The sequence below is a fragment of the Mustela lutreola genome, chromosome 17 (genome assembly GCF_030435805.1).
Source record: "Mustela lutreola isolate mMusLut2 chromosome 17, mMusLut2.pri, whole genome shotgun sequence".
NCBI lineage: Eukaryota > Metazoa > Chordata > Mammalia > Carnivora > Mustelidae > Mustela > Mustela lutreola.
Genome location: NC_081306.1, coordinates 14,724,143 through 14,746,535, shown reverse-complemented (window position 1 = coordinate 14,746,535; position 22,393 = coordinate 14,724,143). Strand labels below are relative to the sequence as shown.

The 22,393-nt window shown below is 58.8% G+C and overlaps 3 protein-coding genes and 1 long non-coding RNA gene across 4 annotated transcripts; all 4 read right to left on the bottom strand.

Moving 5' to 3' along the window:
- Positions 1-212: 212 nt before the first annotated feature.
- On the bottom strand, positions 213-3,830 carry SOCS1 (suppressor of cytokine signaling 1). The gene is made up of 2 exons (XM_059155032.1): positions 3,682-3,830; positions 213-3,128 (listed from the first exon to the last, which is right to left on the bottom strand). The coding sequence occupies exon 2, from the start codon at positions 3,076-3,078 to the stop codon at positions 2,428-2,430; it is 651 nt and encodes a 216-aa protein (XP_059011015.1). The 5' UTR covers positions 3,079-3,128; positions 3,682-3,830; the 3' UTR covers positions 213-2,427.
- Positions 3,831-12,444: 8,614 nt separating this feature from the next.
- On the bottom strand, positions 12,445-13,936 carry TNP2 (transition protein 2). The gene is made up of 2 exons (XM_059154683.1): positions 13,485-13,936; positions 12,445-12,624 (listed from the first exon to the last, which is right to left on the bottom strand). The coding sequence occupies exons 1-2, from the start codon at positions 13,861-13,863 to the stop codon at positions 12,608-12,610; spliced, it is 396 nt and encodes a 131-aa protein (XP_059010666.1). The 5' UTR covers positions 13,864-13,936; the 3' UTR covers positions 12,445-12,607.
- A 3,116-nt stretch (positions 13,937-17,052) lies between these two features.
- PRM3 (protamine 3) lies at positions 17,053-17,509 on the bottom strand. Its single transcript, XM_059155359.1, has one exon. It carries the CDS (start codon positions 17,426-17,428, stop codon positions 17,150-17,152), a length of 279 nt encoding a protein of 92 aa, XP_059011342.1. The 5' UTR covers positions 17,429-17,509; the 3' UTR covers positions 17,053-17,149.
- Positions 17,510-20,877: 3,368 nt separating this feature from the next.
- LOC131819830 (uncharacterized) lies at positions 20,878-21,715 on the bottom strand. Its single transcript, XR_009349340.1, has 2 exons — positions 21,198-21,715; positions 20,878-21,072 (listed from the first exon to the last, which is right to left on the bottom strand). It is a non-coding gene; the product is annotated as an uncharacterized LOC131819830 (long non-coding RNA).
- Between the last annotated feature and the right edge of the window lie 678 nt (positions 21,716-22,393).

Below are 22,393 nucleotides of genomic sequence, written 5' to 3'. Positions count from 1 at the left end.
CCTCGGCTGCACCTCCCCCTCTCCCCGCAGCCCCCCCCCCCCATCCTGCTTTTCCTCTGTGGCTGGGGTGTGTGCACAAGATCGCAGTCACACTGGGCGGAGCACGGCGGGGGGGGGGGGGGTGTTAGGTCACTTCAGGTCATTGTACGTATGTTAGTAAAGATTAAAAAAAAAACAAGACAGGCAAAGAGAAGGGGCCACAGCTCTGGGGAGTGTGATCAGAGGGGCCTTTATTCCTAGCCATCCTGCTCCAGGTTTTTAAGGCGAATGGGTTTGTGCTGTGAGGATGTTAATTTTTAAAACTTTTCTAAGAAGGATGAAAGAGGCCTGAAAATATTGCAGACAACTTTGTTTCTCTTTAGACAAGGACCTGTTTCCTCATCTGTGAAATGGGAATGTTAGCAGTACCCGGATCCTAAGGCTGGCGGAGGGGGAAAGGTTGAGTGTTTCCATATAGGTTCTAGGGGCTGGAACGGCTTCTGCAGAATAATGCGGTTTATCAATGGGGGTGCCTGCTCCGCCTTAGGCCCTCGCTGGGAGGCTGTGTTGCCCAGTGGTACCCAGCCTCCGGAACAGTACCAAATTTCGAAAATCTGGTTTCACCACTTATCGTGTGCTCTGCTTTGCCTCTCGTGAGTGTCAGTTGTCCTGTCTGCAAAATGGGAGAGAGGTTTCTAACTCATAGGCGGGCTGGGAAGATTAAACAAGGTAGCACAGGAGCCCCGCACACAGTAAGTGCTCACTAAGGGTCTGCCGGGTGCCCAGGCAGTGCCTTCTCCGACCTCTCCTGTGTTTCTCCCGGCACTACCCAAGCGGAGCGGGTTGGGGAGGGTGAGACCGGGAAAGTCAGCAGAAGGACGGGGCTTGATCCGCACAGCAGTGAACAAAGGGCAGGGAGGTGGTCAAGAGAAAAGCGGTGGTTCCTTAGAGGCCCAGAGAGAAGACGTCACCTCCTTCCCCTCCACCCCACCTTCTTCAAGGATGCAATTGCCAGAGCTCTCGGAGATCCTAAATCTCTCCCAGCCGTCCTTAACCTTGAGGCCTGGAACCTATTTAATCCCCCAGACAGGCCTGGGCTGTTCCAGTTCTCGATAACGTTAATTTTATGTTGTACTTTCAAGCCTGAAAGGGTATTATTAAATATTAGGACACTCCATCATCAGCATGTCCAAGGCTGCCTAGGGCCAGTCCAACTTCTAAAAATGAACTGCAACTTGTCCGTGAGGCTGTTTCACCCCAAACCCGAAAGTGAGTCAGTTCACCCAGTGTGGCCGCCCAGCCACCCCACCCCCCCGCCTCCCGGGTCGCCAGCGTGGCTGACCTGTCAGGCCACGGACCGGGGAGTAGCCATAGAGCCCATGTCCTGGGCACTTTCTGGCGACGTGGGCCAGCCCCCCTGTGTCCTGTGGCCAGTCTCCCCTCCCGAGAGCTTCCCCTCCTCCCTGTTGCCCGGCAAGCACCTCCTCCAGCAAACCCATTTTAGAGGTAGACACTGAGGCCCTGAGAAGCAAAGGGAATTGCCCACAGCCGCTTGCAGGGCCCTCCTGCCACCACAGACCGCAAAGCGTTCTTTGGGCTCCAAGTGTTGTGCTTACCAGAAAGTACCCGGAGAGAAGGGGACAGGAAGGCTGAAGTCAGGCCCAGCCCTCGAGCCCCATCCCACCCTCTGAAATCTGTCTCTCTCCACGCCGGTTTCAGAATGCGCCACTTCTCCTTCCAAAAACTCATCAAGCCCCCCCCCCCCCACCTTCTTCCTGGAAGGTGCTGTGGTCACAGAATGAAAGAAGTTTCCTCTCTGTCATCCATTTCAAACACATTCTGGGTGGATGGCCAAAAAAGGCCCCAGTGTTGTCTCTGATACGGGCAAATGGACCCTTGCCTTGGTTTTTCTCGTCTGTAAAAAATGAGGCAGGTCCCACGGAGGACCCCTCCACCCTGGACCCCCTCACAACCAAGGGAATCTCCTGAACCAAGCACATGCGCTGGAAACTTTTTTTTTTCTTTAAAAAAAAAACTTTCATAACAAAGTTTATTACCTAAACTGGCTGTAAAAAATATAAAATAGGATTCTGCACAGCAGAAAAATAAAGCCAGAGACCCTCCCCCAACCCCTGGTTTGTGCAAAAATACTGGGTATATGTAAACATGAAGAGGTAAGAGGTACAAATTCAGGTCCTGGCCCCAGATACAGTTAAGCTGCTACAACAACCAGGGGGGACCCAGAGGGAGCACCAGGAGGAGGGGCACCCTCCCAAGAGATGGGGAGGGGTCTGCAGCCTCGTCTGCGGGGGAGAGGGGGAGGCGCCTCACCCCCACGCCCCGGCTCCCTCCAACCTGGGTGGGGAGGGCACCCACGTGGTTCCAGGGAAATAATAATAATACAAAATAATAACAAGGTGCTCGAGTTAATGCTGCGTGCGCGGCCGGTCAGATCTGGAAGGGGAAGGCGCTCAAATAGTCGCGCAGGACGGGGTTGAGGGGGATGCGCGCCAGGTTCTCGCGGCCCACGGTGGCCACGATGCGCTGGCGACACAGCTCCTGCAGCGGCCGCACGCGGCGCTGGCGCAGCGGGGCCCCGAGCATGCGACGCGGCGCCGCCACGTAGTGCTCCAGCAGCTCGAAGAGGCAGTCGAAGCTCTCGCGGCTGCCGTCCAGGTGGAAGCGGCCGGCCTGGAAGTGCACGCGGATGCTCGTGGGGCCCGAGGCCATCTTCACGCTGAGGGCGAAGAAGCAGTTCCGCTGGCGGCTGTCGCGCACCAGGAAGGTGCCCACGGGCTCGGCGCGCAGCCGCTCGTGTGCCCCGTGCACGCTCAGGGGCCCCCAGTAGAAGCCGCAGGCGTCGAGCAGCGCGCTGGCCCGGGTGATGCGCCGGTAGTCTGCGTGCGAGCGGAACGTGCGGAAGTGTGTGTCGCCGGGGGCCGGGGCTGGGGCCGCCGGGGAGGGCCGGGGGCGCGCGGGGGCCGCGGGCGCCGCCGAGGACGAGGACGAGGACGAAGACGAGGAAGGCTCTGGCCGCCGTCGGGACTCTGCTGCCGTGGAGATTGCATTGTCGGCTGCCACCTGGTTGTGTGCTACCATCCTACACGCGGGGCCAGCCGGAGGGGTGGGCCATAGCGTCCGGGGGTGCGCTGGGGGGAGACACGGGCGGTGAGCCGCGAGGCTGGGCGGGCCCGCGTCCGGGGGAGCCGACCCGAAAGGGCCGAGGGCGCAGGACTGAGTCGGCGCGGCCGCCGGGAGCCTTCGCGGGCTCACCCAGAAAACGGGCCTCCCGGTCCGCGGAGCCCTCCGGGAGCGGGGCCGGGAGCCCGGCCGGGGCGGAGTCCGCCGCCGGCTCGCTCGGAGTTTGGGTAAGAGGGGGGCGTGGAGAGAGGTGCGGGGAGAAACGTGCCCCGACTCCGGCCACCCAGCCCTCGGCTCGCCGCCCCACGGCCGCCGCCTGCTGGCCAGGCCGGGGACTGGCGCCTCGTCCGAACGACTGGGCGAAGACAGAGAAGCTGCGCTGCGGGAACCCCGCGCGCGGGGGGCTGCCAGGGTGGGGCCGCCGGGGGCCAGGGGCGTGGCGGCCGCGACCCCATCACGCAGCCCCCGAGGCCCGCCCGACCCCCGGCCGTCCTTTCTTGTGTCCTGGGCTGTCTGGTCCTCCCCTCTCCCTCCCGCTTCTTTGCCTAGTGCCGGGCTCACCTGGCGGCGGGGCGCGGGGCGCCGCGGGCGGGGCAGCGGGGGGCTCCGGGGCGGCTCTCGCGCATGCTCCGGGGCCGGGAGCCGTGCAGCTGCCACGGCCGCAGCTCGCTCTGCTCCGCGCCCGCCCCTGCACCAGTCTTTTAAACTGGCCGGGAGGGGTGGCCCGCCAGCGCTGGCGGTCCCGCCCCCTTTAGGCTCCACCCCTCTCAGGCTCCGCCCTTCCGCGCCACTTTCGGTTTCTTTTTCCGCGGTGGCGCGGCGCTCGAGCTGCATGAGCTGGTCTTTTTGCATACACTTGGGGACCCTTTCCGGGGGCCCCTTCCTCCCCTGATCCAGCCTCACAGTCGTCCTAGGACCCTCTTCTTCAAGGGCTCTGGTCCCGCCCCTGGACCCGCTTTCTCTCCGCGATGCCCCCGCCGCACCTGGAGCCTCCCACCTGTGCCCCGACTACTCTCCTGGGTGGGAGACTTCTGCAGGCAAGCTGCAGACACCCCCTCTCCTCCGCCCTCCAGGTGCCTCAGCACCCGTCTCCCGTAGCTCCTCTGGCCTCTGTTCTCCTCGAGTCAGACCCCTCCCCACCCGACTGGGGTCCTGCCTGCGACGCCGGACCCCTCGGGGCTGCACACACAGCCGCCTGCGCCCCGCATCCCCGCAGCCCTAAACGCTCAGGCGGCTGCCCCCGCACCCCTTCTAGCCTGTCGCTCGCTGTCCCTGGTCTTGGCTTGGGCTTCCCAGGAAGCGGTGGCCTGACCACAGGCTTCGGAGGAACCCTTCGGCGGCACGAGAAGGGCGCCTAGACTGCGGATCCGAGTTCCTCGGAAACCGGGCGGGGCCGTCAAGGTCCCCAGCGGTCTTGGCTCGCGCTCCCTGCCGGAGAGCAGCTGGGGAAACTGAGGCCCTGGGGAGGGGCTGTGATCTGCAGCGACTGGCAGTTGGGGAGCTCTGGACGACGGTGCCCTCCTCTCTTATTTTGGGGAGAGGAATGGCTGGGCCCCTCCAAACGCACTTTGGAGCCCAGTGAAAAGACAGTTCATTGATGTGATGATTCCACAAACGTACTTTGACTTTTCCTGGCCTGCCCTCCTTTCCCCCAACCCCCACCTTATAGAGTCCCCCTTCCGCTGCCAGGTTAAGTATCTGTCCCCACCTGGCATTCATACCTGTGGCTTGGGACCCGGGAGACTTAAAGGTGCTGGCAATAATTCGTACATTTGAGCGTGTGATCCCGTGGCCCTGTCTGTCGTGGCAAGGCATGCCTTAGGTGCTTGGCTGGTATGTGTATTTTTGAAGGAAAGACAGAACAAAAGGGCTGGGGCTAGGAGTCTCGGAATCACCCGGGGTTACACAGAAGACAGGCCAGGCTGGGGGCTTGGCCAGCAGCTTCTCCCCGACACACACTGCCCTCTAGGGGCTGCTCTCAGGCTGCAGCCCAAGCCTCTCGGAAGTCCTGATGGTTGCCAGACCCTCCAGCCTAGCCTGCCTTCTTGGCGCTTTCCTTCCCTGGCCCCAGACTGCCTGTGTTTCCTCTTGAACGTCAGGGGGTGACCCAGAGCCACCTTGCTTAGGACCCCATCAGCTCCCTGGGTGCATGTTGGCAGCTGGCTTCGGTCATTGATGTCGTTGTCCTGGGTTGAGTGTGATTGGGGAGGGGGGGGGGCATGCGTGCTCTGGTTTGCAGGGTGGTGGGAGAGGGGATTGACCGGCGTGCGTGTGTCCGCGGTCAGGTGCTCAGCTCTGGTCAAGAGCCAGAGCTCTTGCTGTGGTGGGTGATGAATAAAATAGAAGGTAGTGGTTAAAACCCAGGTCTTGGATCCAGGCTACCTGGACCAGGCATACACCTCTCTAGTCCTGTGACTCTGAACAGGTGATTACCACCACCCCACCTTGGTTTCTCCCTCTGTGATACAGAAAAAAACCTTCCTGGGGCAGGGATTAAAGTGAGCAATTCTGGGTCAAGGGCTTAGATCAGCCACTAGTTGAAGTAAGCCTTCGGCAGGGGTCTGCTCTGGCTGTTGTGCCTCCGAGGGTGCGAGTGAGCGTGGCAGCGTGATGGAGCCCTTACACATGTGGCTTCATATCTCGGGCCCATTCTAAAAGCCCTGTCCCTAGGAGCACGGGCTGGAGAAGGCATGGGCGGAGTTTCGTGGGTGTAAACCAGGCCCCTGGATGCTGGCAGTGGGGAAGGGTAGCACCTCCCCCGCACTGGAGCTGGGGGCAGTGGTCCAGGCCCAGAGGAGGCCAGCAGGCTGGGCTGGCTCCTGCAAGACTTGTCTTCCTGCCAGCCCGTCTCCTCCGCAGGCCTCTGGGCAGAGGGCAATCCATAATAGCTAACCGTCTGTATGCCCCCCAACCGCCATAACCCCCATTGACAGCGACCATGGCTACATGGGAGAGTCACCACTTCTCATGGGGATGGGGCCCCCTTCTCAACGCCACATTCCCACCCCTCCTCCTTCGTTGCCTTTACTGTGTGCTAAATGCTGTAGAGTACTTAGATCACTGGATTGGCACAATGATCTTCTCTGTCCATTTTACAGATAGAGAAACTGAGGCTCTGAAGGGGAGTTCCTTGCCTGGGCGCACACAGCTCAGAAGGGACAGAGCTGAGATCCCTAGCTAGGATGTCAAAGCTCTAAAGCATTCGCCCTCGTCTCCTGTGCTGTAAACTCCCTCCCCCCAAGTCCTGGTGATCTCAAATCCTGGTCTGTCTGCTAGAAAAAAACCGTAGATGCCAAAAAAAATTAAAGATTAATTTGCATCCGGAGGCTGCCTTGGGAGGGGGAGTGGGGATAGCTCTGCTGGGTTCCCTTTTTGTTCATGAGCTTGAGGAGGCCCTGGGTCTCGGCATCCAAGCCTCCACCTCACTCTTTGTGGCTCTGAGTCCATCTCCGAGTATCCGTGACCTTGCCTGTCCGTGACTTTGCCTGTACAGTGTCCCCCTTCTCCCAGCTGACCAGCTTTCTGCTTGTGAAAGCCATGGTGAGTCAGGTGCATGTCCCCGAACACACGTGGGTTCTCCTCACCACCAGCAGTGACAGTTACTCTGGCTTTGGTTTCATTTTCTGAAGCCCTGAGTTCAGAATGAAACCGCATCCGGACGCCAAAAAGAAAAAGGAAATATGCTGATTGAAGACCAGCTGCCTCTCCCTGGACGGGTACCAGGCTTGCAAGAGTGGGCTGCATTTGGACTCTATGCCCACTGCTTCCCAGCTGTGGGACCTTAGGGAAACAGCTTGCCCTCTCTGGGCCCTATTTGCCCCATATGCAGAACAATCCCTGGAAGTTTTGTACTGCACCGAGCAGCAAAGCACATAGAGCCCAAAGCAGAGTGTCAGGCACAGAGCAAGGACTTAGCACAGGCAACTTGTCATAGGGCAGTTGGGACCATCAGCCATCTGCAGTCTGATATGCGGGGTGGCCCTCCTCCCCTCTGGGCAGCCTAGAAGTGAGGGGCCCAGCCAGCTGCTGTGGGGAATCCAGATCCTGGCACACATGGCTTGGTTTTTTGGTTTCTCGTTCCTGCTTTGGCAGTTCTGCTGGGAAAAGCCAGTACTGGCCAGGACATGCAATCCTGAAATTGTCTCTGTCCCCTGCTTCTCTGTCCTGGCTGCCTCTAACATGTGGGGCTGCCGAGCTTCCCAGGGGAATCTGTGCCCCCAGGGAGCCCTGAGCAACAGGGCTGGGTTTAAATCGGTCCCTTAACAAGCATGCAGCCAGAGGCAAGCTTCTTAATTTCTCTGTGCCTCAGTTTTCTCCTGAGCAAGATGGGGGTAAAGAATGCATATTTTCCTCCTTTAATATTGATTCCACAGGGATTTGTTGAGTGCCTCCTGTCTGCCAGGTGCTGGGAACTCAGGGGTCTTCAAGCATAGAGAAGGCCACGAGCTCACATGATTGTTCTGGATTATGGCCAGTACTGTGGGGGAAATAACCACGGAGAAAGGGATTTGTGAGCTTGGTGCAGGAATGAGATCAGGCAGTCAGAAAAGGTCTTTTGGATGGTGACAGAGTTTTTCTAAAGACAGGCTGAAGAAGACTGCAAGCAGAGAAAGCTCGTGCAAAGGGCCTGTGGTAGGAACAACAGGCATGCCTGAGGACCAGAGAGAGGCATGAGACACTGTTGTAGAGAGCAAGGGGGTGAGTGCAGGGGTGAGGCATAGAGGTTGGTAGAGGTCCAGTCCATTAGGCAGGGCCTTGCTGAGAGGCAACAAGAGCTGGAGACAGTCCTTAAGGCCTGGAAAATACTATAGGATTAGGTGTGGAAAGAGCCCCCTGGCTATTGACCTTCCAGAGAGCTGGGTCTTGAGCCACAGTGACTCACGGTAGAGGCCTTGGGCACACCTCACAACTGTCCCTGACCCGCCGGGGTGTCACCACACGATCTCCCAAGATGGATGCGACGCCGGTTCCCAGGGACAGTTGGGACAACTATAGGAGAGAGCGTGGCTTGGGTAGAACTTGGATCAGGTGTTTTGGGGAGGCCGAGAACCTCTCAGAGGTCTCTGGCTGAAGAGCCTGCCTTGTTGTCTGGGGTAGAACCTGGGCCCGTGCGACCCATCAGCGAGAGTGACTGTGCATCTGGGGGATCCCAGGACCCTGGGATCATGACCTGGGCCAAAGGCAGAGGCTTTAACCCGCTGAGCCACCCAGGCGCCCCCTTGGCTCTGAATTTTAAAGAACAAGCGGGTCTCGGCCAAGGGGCCAGAAGGAGTGTGTTCCTGGCCGAGCACAGCACAAGCAAAGGCCCGGAGACACCCATTGGAGGACCTGAGTGGCCGGTGGCTAGAGAGGCGGCCAGGGTGCGGCAGAGGCCCGGCTGGGGGACGGCCATGCACTGGCCTTGGCCTTTCCCTACCCTGCAGTGATGAGCCCCTCTGGGGAGCACCTCCTGGGCCCCCTTGTCTGGGCCAGCAAGGCCTGCAGTAGCAGAGCTGATCAACAACATTACGCTCACGGTTCTCTTTTCAGAGTCAGCAAAGCTTTGCTGAGCCCCTACTGGATACCTCACGGAAGCTCATTGCTTTTTTTCCTCCTTGTTTTACTTTTTCATTTCCTTGTAGGAGAGAATGAAAGCACTTCCCCTCCCCTGACTAACCGCGGGCACCAGCCTGGCCTCTGCTTCCCATCCCCTGCCACCCCCGCACTCATGGAGCTGCATTCGCTCCATGAAACTACAGTGTTACTCTGTGGGGACTTGTATGTAAATGATACATCCTTCTCTGTGTTCCTCCCCCCCCCCCCCCCCCCGCTGGTGATCTGGACACAGATCAACCCCCATCGTTTTGAAAAAACGGGGCGGGTGTTCCTCGCCCACCCAGCTGTGTTCACACAGCTGTCCCTGTGGATGGACACCTTTGGGCTCTTGGCACCTGTGTGTGAGAAACACTTGTACCCTTTTATTTATTTTTTAAGAGAAAGAGTGGGCATGTGTGAGCGTTGGGGGTGCAGGGAGGCAGAGGGAGAGGGAGACGGAGAACCCCAAGCAGGCTCCATACTTCGTGAGGAACCTTCCCCAGGGCTCGATCCCACCACCCCAAGATCGTGACCTGAGCGGAAATCAAGAGTTGACCGGTGGCGTCGCCCAGGCGCCCCAACACTCTGCACACTTTTAGTGTTAATAGACCCCTCTTGTTTCCCCGCCACCGTGCCTGGGCACACTTCCCCCCTCCGCGGCCCCATGACAGGATCTGCTTCCCTTGCTGCAACCCGTGAGTGGGCCTCTCCCTCTTGTTTTCATGCCTGCTCATTCTTTGAGTTCACGGAGTTCCTCCTACGTACCAGGCACCCTACTAAGTGCTGGGAACAGAGCAGTCAAGGCCCAGGGGCCCCCTAGGCCTCTTCACAGAGCGTGAGATGCAAATAAGGCTCAGAGAGGTTGAGAGACAGGCCTGGGGTCACCCAGCGAGGGAGGGAGCTGGGAATGGAATCTGGCTTTGTAGGGCGGAAGAGCGGGAGCTGTTTTTCCTCCCGAATGTTCTTAGATGGGCTTCTGACCCAGGATCTGCAGCCTCTCCAGATCTGCTCCCATCTGTCCCAGGACCGCTGGGTCTCCTGAGTGACCACATGGGCCCTTGGGAATGGCAGCCTCTCCCCCCAGGGCAGTGGGGCCGACTGTTGGTCCCACCACAGAGGAGGCTGGGCCATGCTCCGCCCCCCCCCCCCCCCCCAATGACAGACTCTACACAGCCTCCCTGTGGCTACATTTAGCCTCTGTTTCTGTTTCCTGAATTTGGGTTTCCAGCAGACTTGCCCCCAAACTCTTGCCTCCCCACCCGAAACCAAGCAAGTGAAAGAATAAATCTGTGGTTTGATGTTTTTCCTCGTCATCAGGTGACTGACTGCGAGAGGGGGTTGTGTGTCTGTGACCGCTGGCTGGCGTGTGTTTCAGTGTGGGGGGGAGGCATGTGAGAGGGGTGCGTGTGTAGAGGGGCGTGTGTGTATGTGTGTGTATGTGTGTGTTTAGGAGTCCGAATGTAAACCTAGCTCTCAGTGTCGGAGTGGGCTGGAAGGGCCATTTCTTTGTCTATGGGACTGGTGGTTATCTGTGTGTGTTTGTGCCACTTTTTGCTGAGTGTTGGTTTGTGCCACTTTTTGCTGAGTGGGGTAAGAGTGGGTCCATGCGACCCAGCCCGTCTTGCTTTCCAGTTGACTTCCTCTCTTACAGAGATCCTATCCACAGTAGAGGATCTCCTGCCTTCAGTGATCAGATCATCGAAGGACACTCTTCAGGGAATAGGGAGGTCCTTTGATGAGCAGGGCTTAAAGTCCCTGACCTTATCTTCTGACCTTTAGTGTCTACCCGCTCCCTTAAATTGTGCTCCCCAAACTCTTGAGGTGTCAGTGGCGATCCTGGCATAATCTGCATTTTCATTCATTCATTATTTTTCATAAGTAGGCTCTATGCTGGCATGGAGCCTGCATGGGGCTTGAACTCACGACCCTGAGAATGAGCTGAAGTCAGGAGTCAGAGGCTTTTAACTGACTGAGCCACTCAGATGCCCCTCGGCCTCCCATTTTTATTAGGAAACAGGGTGGTTTGGGGCAAAGCATGAATGTCTGACCTCAGACCTGCCCTCCAGCTGACCTTATCAATCTGTTTGACCTCTGAATCTCAGCTGCTTCTTCTAAAGCGGGAGCACCGCTGCTTTCTGAGGTGTGTGGATTCAGTGGAAACATTGATGTCAAAGCATCTGGCGCCTGATAGGTGCTCAGAGCAGGGTAATTTGCCCAGCCTGCTTGGGCCCGTCCCCACGTCCTCCCATCGGTACGTGATGTCCACTTGGAACGTTTCCCTGCTGTGAGGGGAGGAGAGGGACCCAGGAACCCCAGACTGTGGGCCAGACCCAGGCCCCATGCATCATCTCAGGGAATCCCCGCCCCCCACTCCGCAGTGACACCTTGGGAGATGAGAGAGGGGCACAGAGAGGGAAAATGCCTTGCGGAGATCACACAGCAGAGCTCTCAGGAGACCCTGCACTTCCTGCCGCCACCTGGGGCACAGGCATCAGAGCTTGAGTTACACTCCCTGTAACTGATCTCCGGCAGGAGAGTAGTTTCAGGTCCCGAGGCTCCGCGTCCGGCCCCTTTTCCTCCACTGCAAACGCCCCCATCATTTCCACTTGCCCACCTCCCCATGTTCCACCCCGTTCCATTAGCCCAAATGCCACATGAAACACAGAAGGAGATCCCAAGGATCCCTGTGTCTGGCATGGTGCTAGGTTACCCCGTTAAAGGGCGTGAGGGGTGTCTCGAGGGATTTTGAGTTCCCTCAGCTGGGAACTTGGGTCTGACGCCAAGAGGTTTCTGGGTTGGAAGGTGATTTACATGAGACCCTAACCATTCCTACCGTCTGGTACTCCAGGCCATATTAATTGCAAAGTACCTACCGCACGCAGAACCCCCAGCCTTCATATCACTCACAACCACCACCTCTTTGACCCCTGCCTGCCATCCAACCAGAGTACCCATTTTACAGATGGGAAGACTGCGGTTTTCTCCTGATTTCAGTGCTCCTGTCCAGGCCTCCGTTCCTTCTCCTGGCCCCACGCTGCCAACGGCTCGTCTTTCCCATGTCTTGTGCCCTATAATCCAGTCTCCACACAGCAGCTAACACCACCTCTAAAAGCACAGGGAACCCTTTTCTTGTCCCATTTTAGGACTCTCCTGGGGCTTCTCACACCAAATGTAATGGCCCAGCTCCCCGTGCAAATCCCTGCATGGCCTGGCCCCTGCCTGGCACTCCGCCGCCCCCTGTCCCACCACCTGCAGATCCCATGCAGGAACACTTGAAGCTCTTCCTCTCCGTCCTTAGCACAGGCTCTTGCTTTGGGCCCGGAAGGTTCTTCCCTCACGTCCACAGTGGTTCTGCACGGCATGGCCTCCCCACCCCCTCCTCTTGATGACTGTGATTAGCAGATCTTGGGTTTCCATGTCTGTGTGTCTTTCTGTGGACCGGGCCTTGTGTACCCTCTGGGTTCCCAGAGCCTAGCACGGCGCCCAACATACTTGTTCCCTTAGTATAAGATCGTTGGAACCAGAGGGGGGGTTCATCAGCAGCCTAGCGTCACGGCAGGGAGCCAGGAGCCAGGATTCAAACTCGGGGTGGTCTGGACTCCCACAACAAAATGCACATTCCCATCGAGTCCATTCCCATCACAAGCCTCACCCTTGCTCCTTACCCCGCCTCTCCCCTGCTTCCAGCTTCTACTCCAGGCCCCCAAACACGTGACCCCTTTTGTGAAATCAAAATGCCCACGCAAGCAATAGTCTCCAGTGTACACGCTTTAATCAGTGTTGCATAGAAATTCCTGTAGGGACACGTTCCTGCACGAAGGTGGGCTTCCTTCTAGCATTCCGCACGGGATGGCATTTCTCATTTGGGTGAAACCAACACAGGAACGAGCCACGGGGTGGGGGGAGGGCCGTCTCAGTTGTATTTCCGCCCTGAGGGATGGGAACAGGAAAGGGACCTTTAATATAGTGGAACACTTCGCACATTCACTTCCTCCTTTGGGTTTTGGACTGCTCGTCTGTGACCAAATATGGGGTGTGTGGCTGGAGCGTAGACTGTCAGGATCCAAATGAGCATCCGTAACCCCATCCATTTCTCCCATTCATCACCCTCCCTTTCACCATCTCCCCCAGCCCATGCATTTGTCCAACATGACCTCACTACTAAACGGTCCAGACATCCAGGCTTCCCTCCGCTGGTGTATTCACGCATTCAACCGTCCGGTCATCTCGTCTACCCGTTAACCTGTCCTCTGACCCCATCATCAACCCGCCTAGGCAGCCACTGCTTAACCAACTCCTCCATCCTCCATCAGCCCTCAGCGTCCAACCAGTCCAGCTTCTTACCGTATCCAGCCAGTCCGATGGCAACCCCATGGCTTCAGCGGATGCCTCTGTTAGCCCGCGAGAGCGAGCATCCGGTTTACGCGGCCACGCAACATCCATTCTGCCTTCCAGTCATTCAGCGGATACATTTCATCCCTCCCTCCCAAGCAACCACCAAACCCTCCATCACCCGTCCCAACCAACGTTCCCTGAGGACTTCCCCATCCAGCTGCTTCTCGCAGCTCCAGGCGTCCCTTAGCTGGTCTCCCTGGCAACCCATCCATCCCATCAAGAACTAGTCCCTGGACATCGTTACAACTTCTCCCTCGTCACCCTCCCTCCTGCTGGCTCTGCGCTCACGCAGCCCTCGCCTCACTACCCCTCCGGTCCTGCTGGGCGGCTCCCCCTTGCCTGGGGGTGGGGAGGGCAGCCCCGCAGCCCTTCCCCTCTGGCTTGCCTGAGGTTACCTGAGCTCCGTCTCTTTGTTTTATACACCTGCTGGCTCCTCTTGGCCACCTTCCTCTTGTTCACCTTTCCTTCCAAATTCTTTCTGTTCTTGGAGTAGCTGCAGGAGTGGGCGGTGGGCCGCGGGGGACGGTGGTGGGAGTGCATGGTGTGTTTCTGGCGCCTCGGTGGCGGGCTGGGGTACGGGCTCTGGCCCTGGCGGCCCGTGGGGCTCTGGCTGGAGCTCCGGCTCCGGCTGCAGCTCTGGCTCCGGCCGCAGCTCTGGCCGCAGGCTTGGCAGTGGGAGCTGCAGGTGCACGGGCCGCAGGTGTGGCTCTGGGGCCGAGAGTTGCTATGGGGCTGGGTGTGGGTGTTGGGAAGGCTCTGCGTCTTGGTGTCCATGGGAGGCCACGCTGGGAGGGGCAGAGGCCGCCTCCCCCTCCTCTTGCAGCACACCCAGCTTGGCAGAGGCCCCGGCGGCCCCTGGTTATATAGTCGGGGCTGATTGTGATGGCACAGGCCAGGGGGGGTGTAACAGATGCGGCCGGGCTGGGACAAATCCCAGGGCGGGGCTGCTTGCAGGGGCAGTCTGGGGGAGTCCCATCTGCCGGTTAAAAGTAGGGACCCTTGGGCCAGATGGCGCTGGGCCCACGTCCCAGATCTGCTTCCTTTCCTCTGCTTGCTCACCTGGGAGTTCACCTCTCCATGTCCCCGGTCCCCTGTCTCTGTAGAACGGGGCAATAAGAGCACCTGGCTCCTAGCCCATGGGATGATTTAAATGAGAGAAGCAACGTCCAGCGGTTGGCTTGTGGCCAGCCCCCAGAAAGAGCCCAATACCCTTTGTCTAAGCACCCCCAGTGCGTCTCCTTTCTCCCCGCATGCGGCGTGGAAGCCGTGGGTCAGGCAGGTGGCTGGGTAGGTGGACCTTGAGTGGGCTGGACAGCAGTCATTGGCAGACTGATGGATGGTCTGGTGAACTCGCCTCCCCAGCAAGATTTAAAGCGAGAGGATTTAGAGCTCAGCCCAAACTCCAGTTTGCACTGATGGGCAATTGTGGGTAGAGTATTTTGGTTTTCAAGGCTCGGTTTCCTTATCCAACAAAAAGACGGCATTCCTTCCTTCACGGAGTTTTTCTGAGCCTGAGGTGTCCGGCGAGCCCCAGGACACCACCACAAACCTGCCTTTCTCCTGATTCCCGCCTACCTACCCTGCTCCCCTCCTTGCTGGTGGAGCCCTGCCATACAGCTGGAACCACCCTGGCCCCACTCAGACCTCCCAGCTTCTGGAGCAGAAAGCCCACACCTGCGTTTGCACATGGCCCCATTGGAGCTGCCAGTGCTCCGACTGCGGCCGCCCACCTCTCCCTACTCCTTGGCCAAAGCCTTTACAAGGGCTCAGCTCTTGGCCACTCGGCTAGTACCTCCCACTTTTCCCCTGCCATGGGACTCCCTCTCGCCTCCCCCAGCCGGCCTCTACTTCTCTAGTTCATGCACAACTTTGCCTCTTGCTGTGAGGCTTTGCTACGATCTACTTTTGTTGTCGGTCAGTAGTAAGCACTCCCCATCGGTCGTGGTGAACACTGGTCTCACCATCGGAGCACTTCCTGTGTGGCTGGCCCCGGGCCCCACCCTGTCTCAGCAGCTCAGGCCTCAAGCCTCCTAGGACCTCTGTGTGGGCGGCTGCATGGGGGGCCCCCAAAGATACATCTGTGTCCCGGCCCCTGAAGCCTCACAGGGAGAGTATTTGGAAGAAGGATCTTTGCAGATGTAATTCAAGATCTCAAGAGCATCCCCGATTATCCAGGTGGACCCCAAATCCAGTGACAAGTGTCCCTATGAGAGACAAGATACGGGGAGAAAGCCCACGTGGGGGCAGAGGCAGAAATTAGAGTGACATGGCCATAAACCAAGGTAGGCCCCGGTGCCACCGTGAGGGGGACAAGGCAGGAAGGATTCTCCCCTAGGACCTCCAGAGAAAGCGGGGACCTGCCTTGATTTCCCACTTCTGGCCTCCAAGACTGGGTCAGGATACATTCCCCTTGCCTTAAACTACCAAAATGGTGATCGTTTGTTCTAGCAGCTGTAAAAGACACATGCATCCGGGAGGCAGGTGTGATGATTAGATCTTACCAAGGGGAAGGAGGCGCAGAGAAGGTGAGTGACCAGCTCGTCAGGGGGCAGAGCCAGGATTCACACCCAGGTCTGGCCCGTTCCATTCCCTCCTTTCAGTCACAAAGGGACCCGTGGGGATCACGGAAGGTGCGTGTGGCTCTGTTCCAATGGCTTGGCCTTGTGTGGGCTCCATGGGGCCGGTTGGGGGATCGCAGCTGGGCCACTCTGTGAAGACCCTCTCTGGGTCTTTGCCCGTCGCCCCCACCCTCCCCTACTCTCCCTCCCCCCATCCTCCCCCCTACGCTCTGCTCCCCACCCTGCTACCACCCACCGCAGCAGACTGCCCGCATCCCCACCCTCCAGAGCACAGTGGGACAGAGACAGTGTTTTGTTGATCTCAGGGCCCGTCGTGCCTGGCTTACAGCAGGGGCTCCACCATTGCTGGCAAATGACTGCGTGGGCACTCCGACCCGCCGAGCCACAGCCGGGCCTCTTCCTTCAGCTGCCTGCCCCCCACCTGCCGCAGACCTCAGGGCAGCCTCCTCTTGGAGTAACTCAGGGCCCTCTCTACCCTCGCGTACAGCTCCCCAAGAAACTGAGGCTCTTCTGGAAACACTGTGTCCCCTGCACCCCTCTCCCCAGCAGCCCTGATCAGGATCCTCCTCAGGCCCAGGTGGCTGGTGGTTGGGACACCGGGGGAAGGCCTGGGGACAGAGAAGGCATTTGTCCTTCCTTTTGGGGAAAGGGACAGTCAAGGTAGCTGGGGAAGGATGGGCCACAGACACAGTCTGAGGCTTTTCGAAGGCCAGAGTGAGTGGATGCAGGGCCCCATCGTGTCTCTGGATTCTGGCTGCCCGTTGCTGTGATGAGGGCCGAGGCAGCTAGACCCCTTGATAAAGGCAGGAGCGAGCCTCTGGCGGGGGGCAGGCTGTGGCCCAGGCTGTCCCCTTGACTGAGGTTGGTAGCAGAGCACTTGAGTCCCCTCCCTGTGCTCTGATTCCAGACCAGGGCCCTGAGGGGCACCAGCAGCACTTCTGGTGTGCAGGGCCTGATCCCCCCTACCTCGTGGTTACTTCTCCCAAATGACTAACCTGCGAGGCAGCGGTCAATCTCAGCCTTCAACAGGGTGGGCAGGCTGAGGCTCAGACAGTGGCTTGCTTAAGGTCACACGGCTAGCAGAAAGAAATTGGAGCCTGGGTCTGTGGTGCTCCCAAGCTCACTGGGCCGCTGGGTGCTCCCCACCTGCATCTGCCCAGACTCAGGACTCTTCGTCCTCCCCCCCCCCCCCCCCCCAGAGAGAACTGGTGGACTCCCAGCTGGGGCTGCCACATTCCCCAGCCCCTGAAGCAGGAGAGGGAGGCCGATGAGTCATGGGGGTGGGCCGCATGAAAACTTGTGGCTGAAACTCTGGAACGGGAGTCACGGACTCCTGTCCCTTGGGCCCCCCCGCAGACACACACAAATGCACGGCCACCACAGGAGAGCTAAAGCCCTCGGAGACTTTTTATTGACTCTTTTCTGAAAGTTCTTCTCACTGGAGCAGTGGCAAGCCCCTCTCCCTGGGCCACCGTCGTGGGTCAGGAGCGCGTCTGCTCAGGCTTGGGGCTCTGCTGGGCCACAGGATCTTCTTCGGTGCTCTCCTCCTCCTGCCGCTCAGATTCCATTAGCAGCACCTTGCCCTGTACCGGGAGCTCTTCTTCTTCCTCCTCCTCCTCCTCCTCCTCTCCCTCCTCCTCTTCCTCACCCTCAGATGACAAGGAGAAGTTATCCTGACTCACGCAGGCCACGAGTTTCTTCATGGACGATTCGTGGCCCCGGCTGTGGCCTGTGCTGAGCTTGGCACAACGGGAACCCATTGCCCGCTCTGGCTGCCTTCCAGACTGGGCAGGAAGGCCACTGAGGTGGGGGAGTGCAGGGGCTGTGAGAACAGCAGGCAAGGTGATGACCTCACAAAGGGGCCCCTGGAGTCCCCACCCCCACCCTTTGATACCTGAGTCCGGGGCCAACACCTGCCTCAAACCCTGACCACCAGCAGCCCCCCTGAGCTCCCACCACCTGCAGGCTGGGAAAGAGGATTCCAAGCCAGCCTGGCCACGTTCCCTCCTCTTCCAGGCCTCATGTGTGCTGGCAAAAGTTCCCCTTTTAGCTGGGATAACAGTTGGGGTAGAACTTCCAGAAGCAGGAGAGCCCACAGACTCCTTCCCACATTCCAGAAATACCCAGCTCAAGGGGGCTGTTGACAGTACGTGAAGATGGGTCAGAAGAGTGACTACTTTTGGGGGAGTTGGCACAAGGGAGGGGCGGGGCTGGAAATGTCTGGTTTCTTGACCAGGGGCTGGTGGGGGAGGCTACGCAGGTGTACTGAAAACCAGTCCTCTATGTATAAGTCATGCTCCTGGAAAACTAAAGAAACTCCTAGTAACTCCTGTTTGGGGATCACAGGTCTCCTGACACACACCCGTACTACACAATTTCAGCATGGCAGGGATGCTTTGTCAGCACTTTGGTTTCCAGCAAATTTTCTGCCCCCAATCCTTGGTGGCCATGGTCAGCTGAATAAATGACTCTCCAGGGCTCTTGAGGTGGGGAGACCGGCCTGGCTTATCTGGGTGGGCCCTTAATGTACTCACAGCAGAGGGATTCGGGATTTCACACAGGAGGGCAGTGTGCTCGCAGAAGCAGAGATTAGAACACTAAGAGGAGCTTCACTGCAGGGGCAGGAACGGGTTCTGTCCTGAAGCCTCCAGAGAGAGCATGGCCTGCTGACAGGGCCTTAAAATTTGTGTGTGGTAATGCAGGACCTCGGATAGTGTACCAGGCCCATTCCGTCCAGCAAGGGGCTTTGGTTCCCTCCATGCTGCTGGAGCATGCCAGACTTGCTGTCCATCTCGGTACAATTCATACTTTACCCAGCTGCCCAGCACCCCCGAATAGTCATGAAGGTGGAATAGCGAGGCTCAGCAGGAAACCGTGGCTCTGGGTGATGGAGGGAACCCATCACCCACTGAGGGCACCCACAGTGTCACGGGGCGACCTGCCAGCAGGGTACGGGGTTTAGTCGACAAAGAGGAGACTCTGACAGCCAAGTTTATTATCTCAAGCTTTATTTGGCAGATGGCTTTTGCTCATTTTAGTCCAGAGGTGGGCTCTGGTGGCATCCGGCATCAGGGGGAAGGCTGTGGCCTCACAAGATGGTGCTTTGGTGGGTGACTTTTCCTGAAATCCCACCCAGGGCTTCAATGGCCCCAGGGAGGCTTAGTGCCGCCTTCTGTATCTCCTCCTCCCAAACTTCCTGGAGCCTTTTGGGAAAGAGTTCAGGTTACCAGGCCGTGGGGATTGGGCTCTGTGGTGGCGGTGGCGGCGGGGAGAGGGTGTCCCCAGGGGTGGGGTGCACCCGGGGCGGGGACCCGCCAGACTTCTGCGGTGCCTCCTGCGCCTGCAAGCCCATCTCTGGCACCTCCTGCAGCAGGAGCGTCGCTGCCGCCTGTGGACCCTGTACCGCCGTCTCCGGGAGCAGTGCCTGTGCCTGTAGTGATGTCGGTCCCCATGGGTCCTTCCTTCCACGGGGACATTCTCCTGGTTCACTGTCTGCTCCTGTGCCTGCGCCTGCGCTAGCTCCTGGCCCTCTTGCTGCTGCCTCTCCCCCTGCTGCCCCTGGCCCTGCCCCTGCTGCGAACGCTCACTCGGGTTCAGTGCATGGCAGCGGACCATCGTGCTGGTGGGGCGGGGGGCTTAGGCTGAGGCTGCAGCTGGCCGTGGGGGTGGGGGAGGAGGGCTGAGGCCTGCTCGCCTGCTCCTGCTGTTAACGTTGGACTGGTTTGCCGGGCAGCTCTTTGGGGCCTTGTATATAAAGGGGGCCCCCCACTATGACTCAGGGGCCCCACCCCACCATTGTCCTCACCCTGGCCTGACCAGTCCCCTCACACGTCACTGTAGGGCCAGGCGCTTGGTCAGGGACTTTCCATACGTGCGCTCCTTCTGCAATTCCTCTTTTCCAGAAGACAGGCATGGGGGAGGTCATGTGACTCGCTCAAGGTCACTGTGCCTCTTGTCACTTGGGCCTCAAGGTCCTTTGATGAGCCCATTAAAATCCAGAATCAGAATTGGGGCGACGGAATGAGGCGTCTCTCCCGTGGAGGTTCCCTTATGTGTGCGGGTGGGTCCACTGGGGTCACACGGGGGCTGTGAGCCAGAGAACACAGCGGATCTCCGGGATCTGGGCAAGGACACCGATTATACTCCCTCGGAGAAACACAGCCCTGCCCACACCTTGATTTCAAGCCATTTCGGAATCCTGTCCTGCAAAACTGAATAAATTTGTGTTTTCAGCAATGAAGTGTGTGGTAGTTTGTTAATTTCACCCTAGTATTGCTCAGTGGCTACTAGTGCCCCTGAGATTGGCACCTGTTAGTACGAAGGGATATCCACCCCCGTCTCGGTGGTTGGAGCTTGATCTACTTACAACAGTCTGCTCGGCTGCAGGGGAGTGGGGAGGGGGGGCCTGGGCCCAGCCGTCCTAGAAGCCATCTAGTGATTGGGGTCACGCAAGCGGGTTCTCTTGTCATCTATTCCTGTCTTGCAAGGTCAATGCGAGACCCTAGTGTGATGAACCCGTGATGTTTCATAAAAGGGAAGTCATGGCCAGGGACGTTTCGGAGGTGCTAAGGAGCCCTGTCACTTTAGGACACAGCCCCTGAACTCCTGGTCCCTGAGGAGTTGCCCTGCGGGCTGGGCTCTGTCACCATGTAAGGATTGTAATCGACAGGCGGAGGTCCACTTGACTCCAAAAGTGTCCAGGAGTCTCTCGAACCATCTCCATGGCTCATGTGCGGCCCGTGGGAGGAGCGGACAGGTGGGCAGGCGAGGTGGGACAGTCACCTAGTTTCCTCCACTGGGGAGGTATTTTCAGTGCAGGAAAGAAACCGAGGTGGGCACCCACCGAAGTAGTGGGATATGGACAAGAACCAGAACCAGAGCTTGAGCTGGTAAAGGTTTCCTTGGTTCTCTGGGGGCGGGGAGCCAGCCCTGAGCCCATTTCTCTGGCCCATGTCAAGAAGCTGTCCCCAGGAAGCCATGGAGCACCACTGGGGAGAGGACCCAGCTCCTGTGCCACCCCCCACCCCGGGGTGAGGGCTCCCAAAGGGGTGGTTATGGAGGGGACACGGGGGCAGGCAGAGGGGTAAGATGCAGTGACCAGAACAGAGGGCAGAGTTTGGACCAAGAGCCGACCGACCGCTGGCACTCGTGAACCCTCTTCCGCTCAGCCCTCCCTCCCTCCAGCCCCCTCAAGGCAAAGAGGCGAGAATGATTTTTCATCGTTTATTGACAGGCGGCATTGTTCGTTAGCAGGCTCCTGTTCATGTCATTGGGCCGGTGGCATGTTCATGAGGCGGCAGGAGGGTCTTGGCGGCTGGTGGCACGGCAGGCAGGGGTGCGGTGGAGCGGTTTCTTTGCGTTCATCTTCTCTGACATCTCAACACCGTGTAGCGACGGCAGCACACTGTGGGGGGTGGCGTGGGGGACAAGGCCAGGGGGACAGGTCAGGGGGACAGACGGAGGTTCCGCACGGCAGGGACCTCCCCCACCCACCCGGCTCCCCCTCAGCTCCCCACTGGGCCCCTTCACCTCTCCTTCTCCGCCTCCGACAGCACCGCCTCCTCCGTCTGCGGCATCTGCGTCTCCGGCGGCGGCATCTGCTCCGGCTGTGGCTACGGCAGCATATGTATCTGGCCATGGTGCTGGATGGAACCGGCCCGGATGCTCAGAGCAGAGGGACCTCCTTGGTTGAGCCAGCCAACCTGTGGGCAGGTGGAACTTCGTGGGCTGTGAGCCCGGGGCCGACTCCTGTGCCTCTTATAGACACGGGGGGCGGCCCAGGACATTGTGAGGTCACAGAGGCCTGGACGTCACAGACCCCCCCCCCACCCAGGCTGCAGGGGTCCTGATTGCGTCCATATATGGACGTGTGGGAGGCCCCGGGGAGGGGACCGGGTGGGGCCGTTCGGCTCAAGGTGGGGACCTCTGCCCCCACCAGGTCACCAACCCCGAGGAGACAAGGAGGGGCCTCTCTGCAAAGGGCTCTCAGTCTGTCCCTCATTCAGCTACTCAGTGAACACAAAATTGTTGCACACCTCCCTACTAGGTGCCCGATTCTGGGCTAGGCCCTTGCATCCAGGGACAAATAAGGCTGGCATGTTCTTGCCTAATCAGCTTTGTAAATGAACTCTAGGAAGCAGGAATGAAATAACCACACAGAGGAACTGAAATTGTGAAAACCGCTAAGGGCCACTTCCGGGGGCGGCGGGGTGGGGGGTGTGTGTGCAAGTTTCTGAAAGAGTGTGAGAGTTGGGGAGGGCCTGACCTCCAGGAGGCCCCAGGAAGGCTGCCTAAGGAAGCTCTGGTGAAGGGAATTCCTAAGGGATGTGTCAAGGTCGGAGGAGGGAAAAGCATGCGGGGGGCAAGGAACAACAGCTGCAAAGTAGCATGGTTCCCGTTTATACGAAGTGTCCGGAAGACAGAAATCTGTAGACTCACCAGTCCATAGTGGTGGGGGCGGGGAGCTGCTGGGGAGTGCGGACGTGAGGAATGACCGCCTCGTGGGCATAGGGTTTCTTTCTGGGGCGATGAAAGTGTGAGCTTATTAAATGTCCCTGGACTCTTCATTTCAAAATGGTGCGTTTTGGGGGCACCTGGGTGACTCAGTCATTAAGCATCTGACTTCGGCTCTGGTCACGATCCGAGGGTCCTGGGATGGAGCCCTGCATCAGGCTCTCTGCTCAGCGGCGAGTCTGCTTCTCCCTTTCCTTCTACTGCTCCCGCTG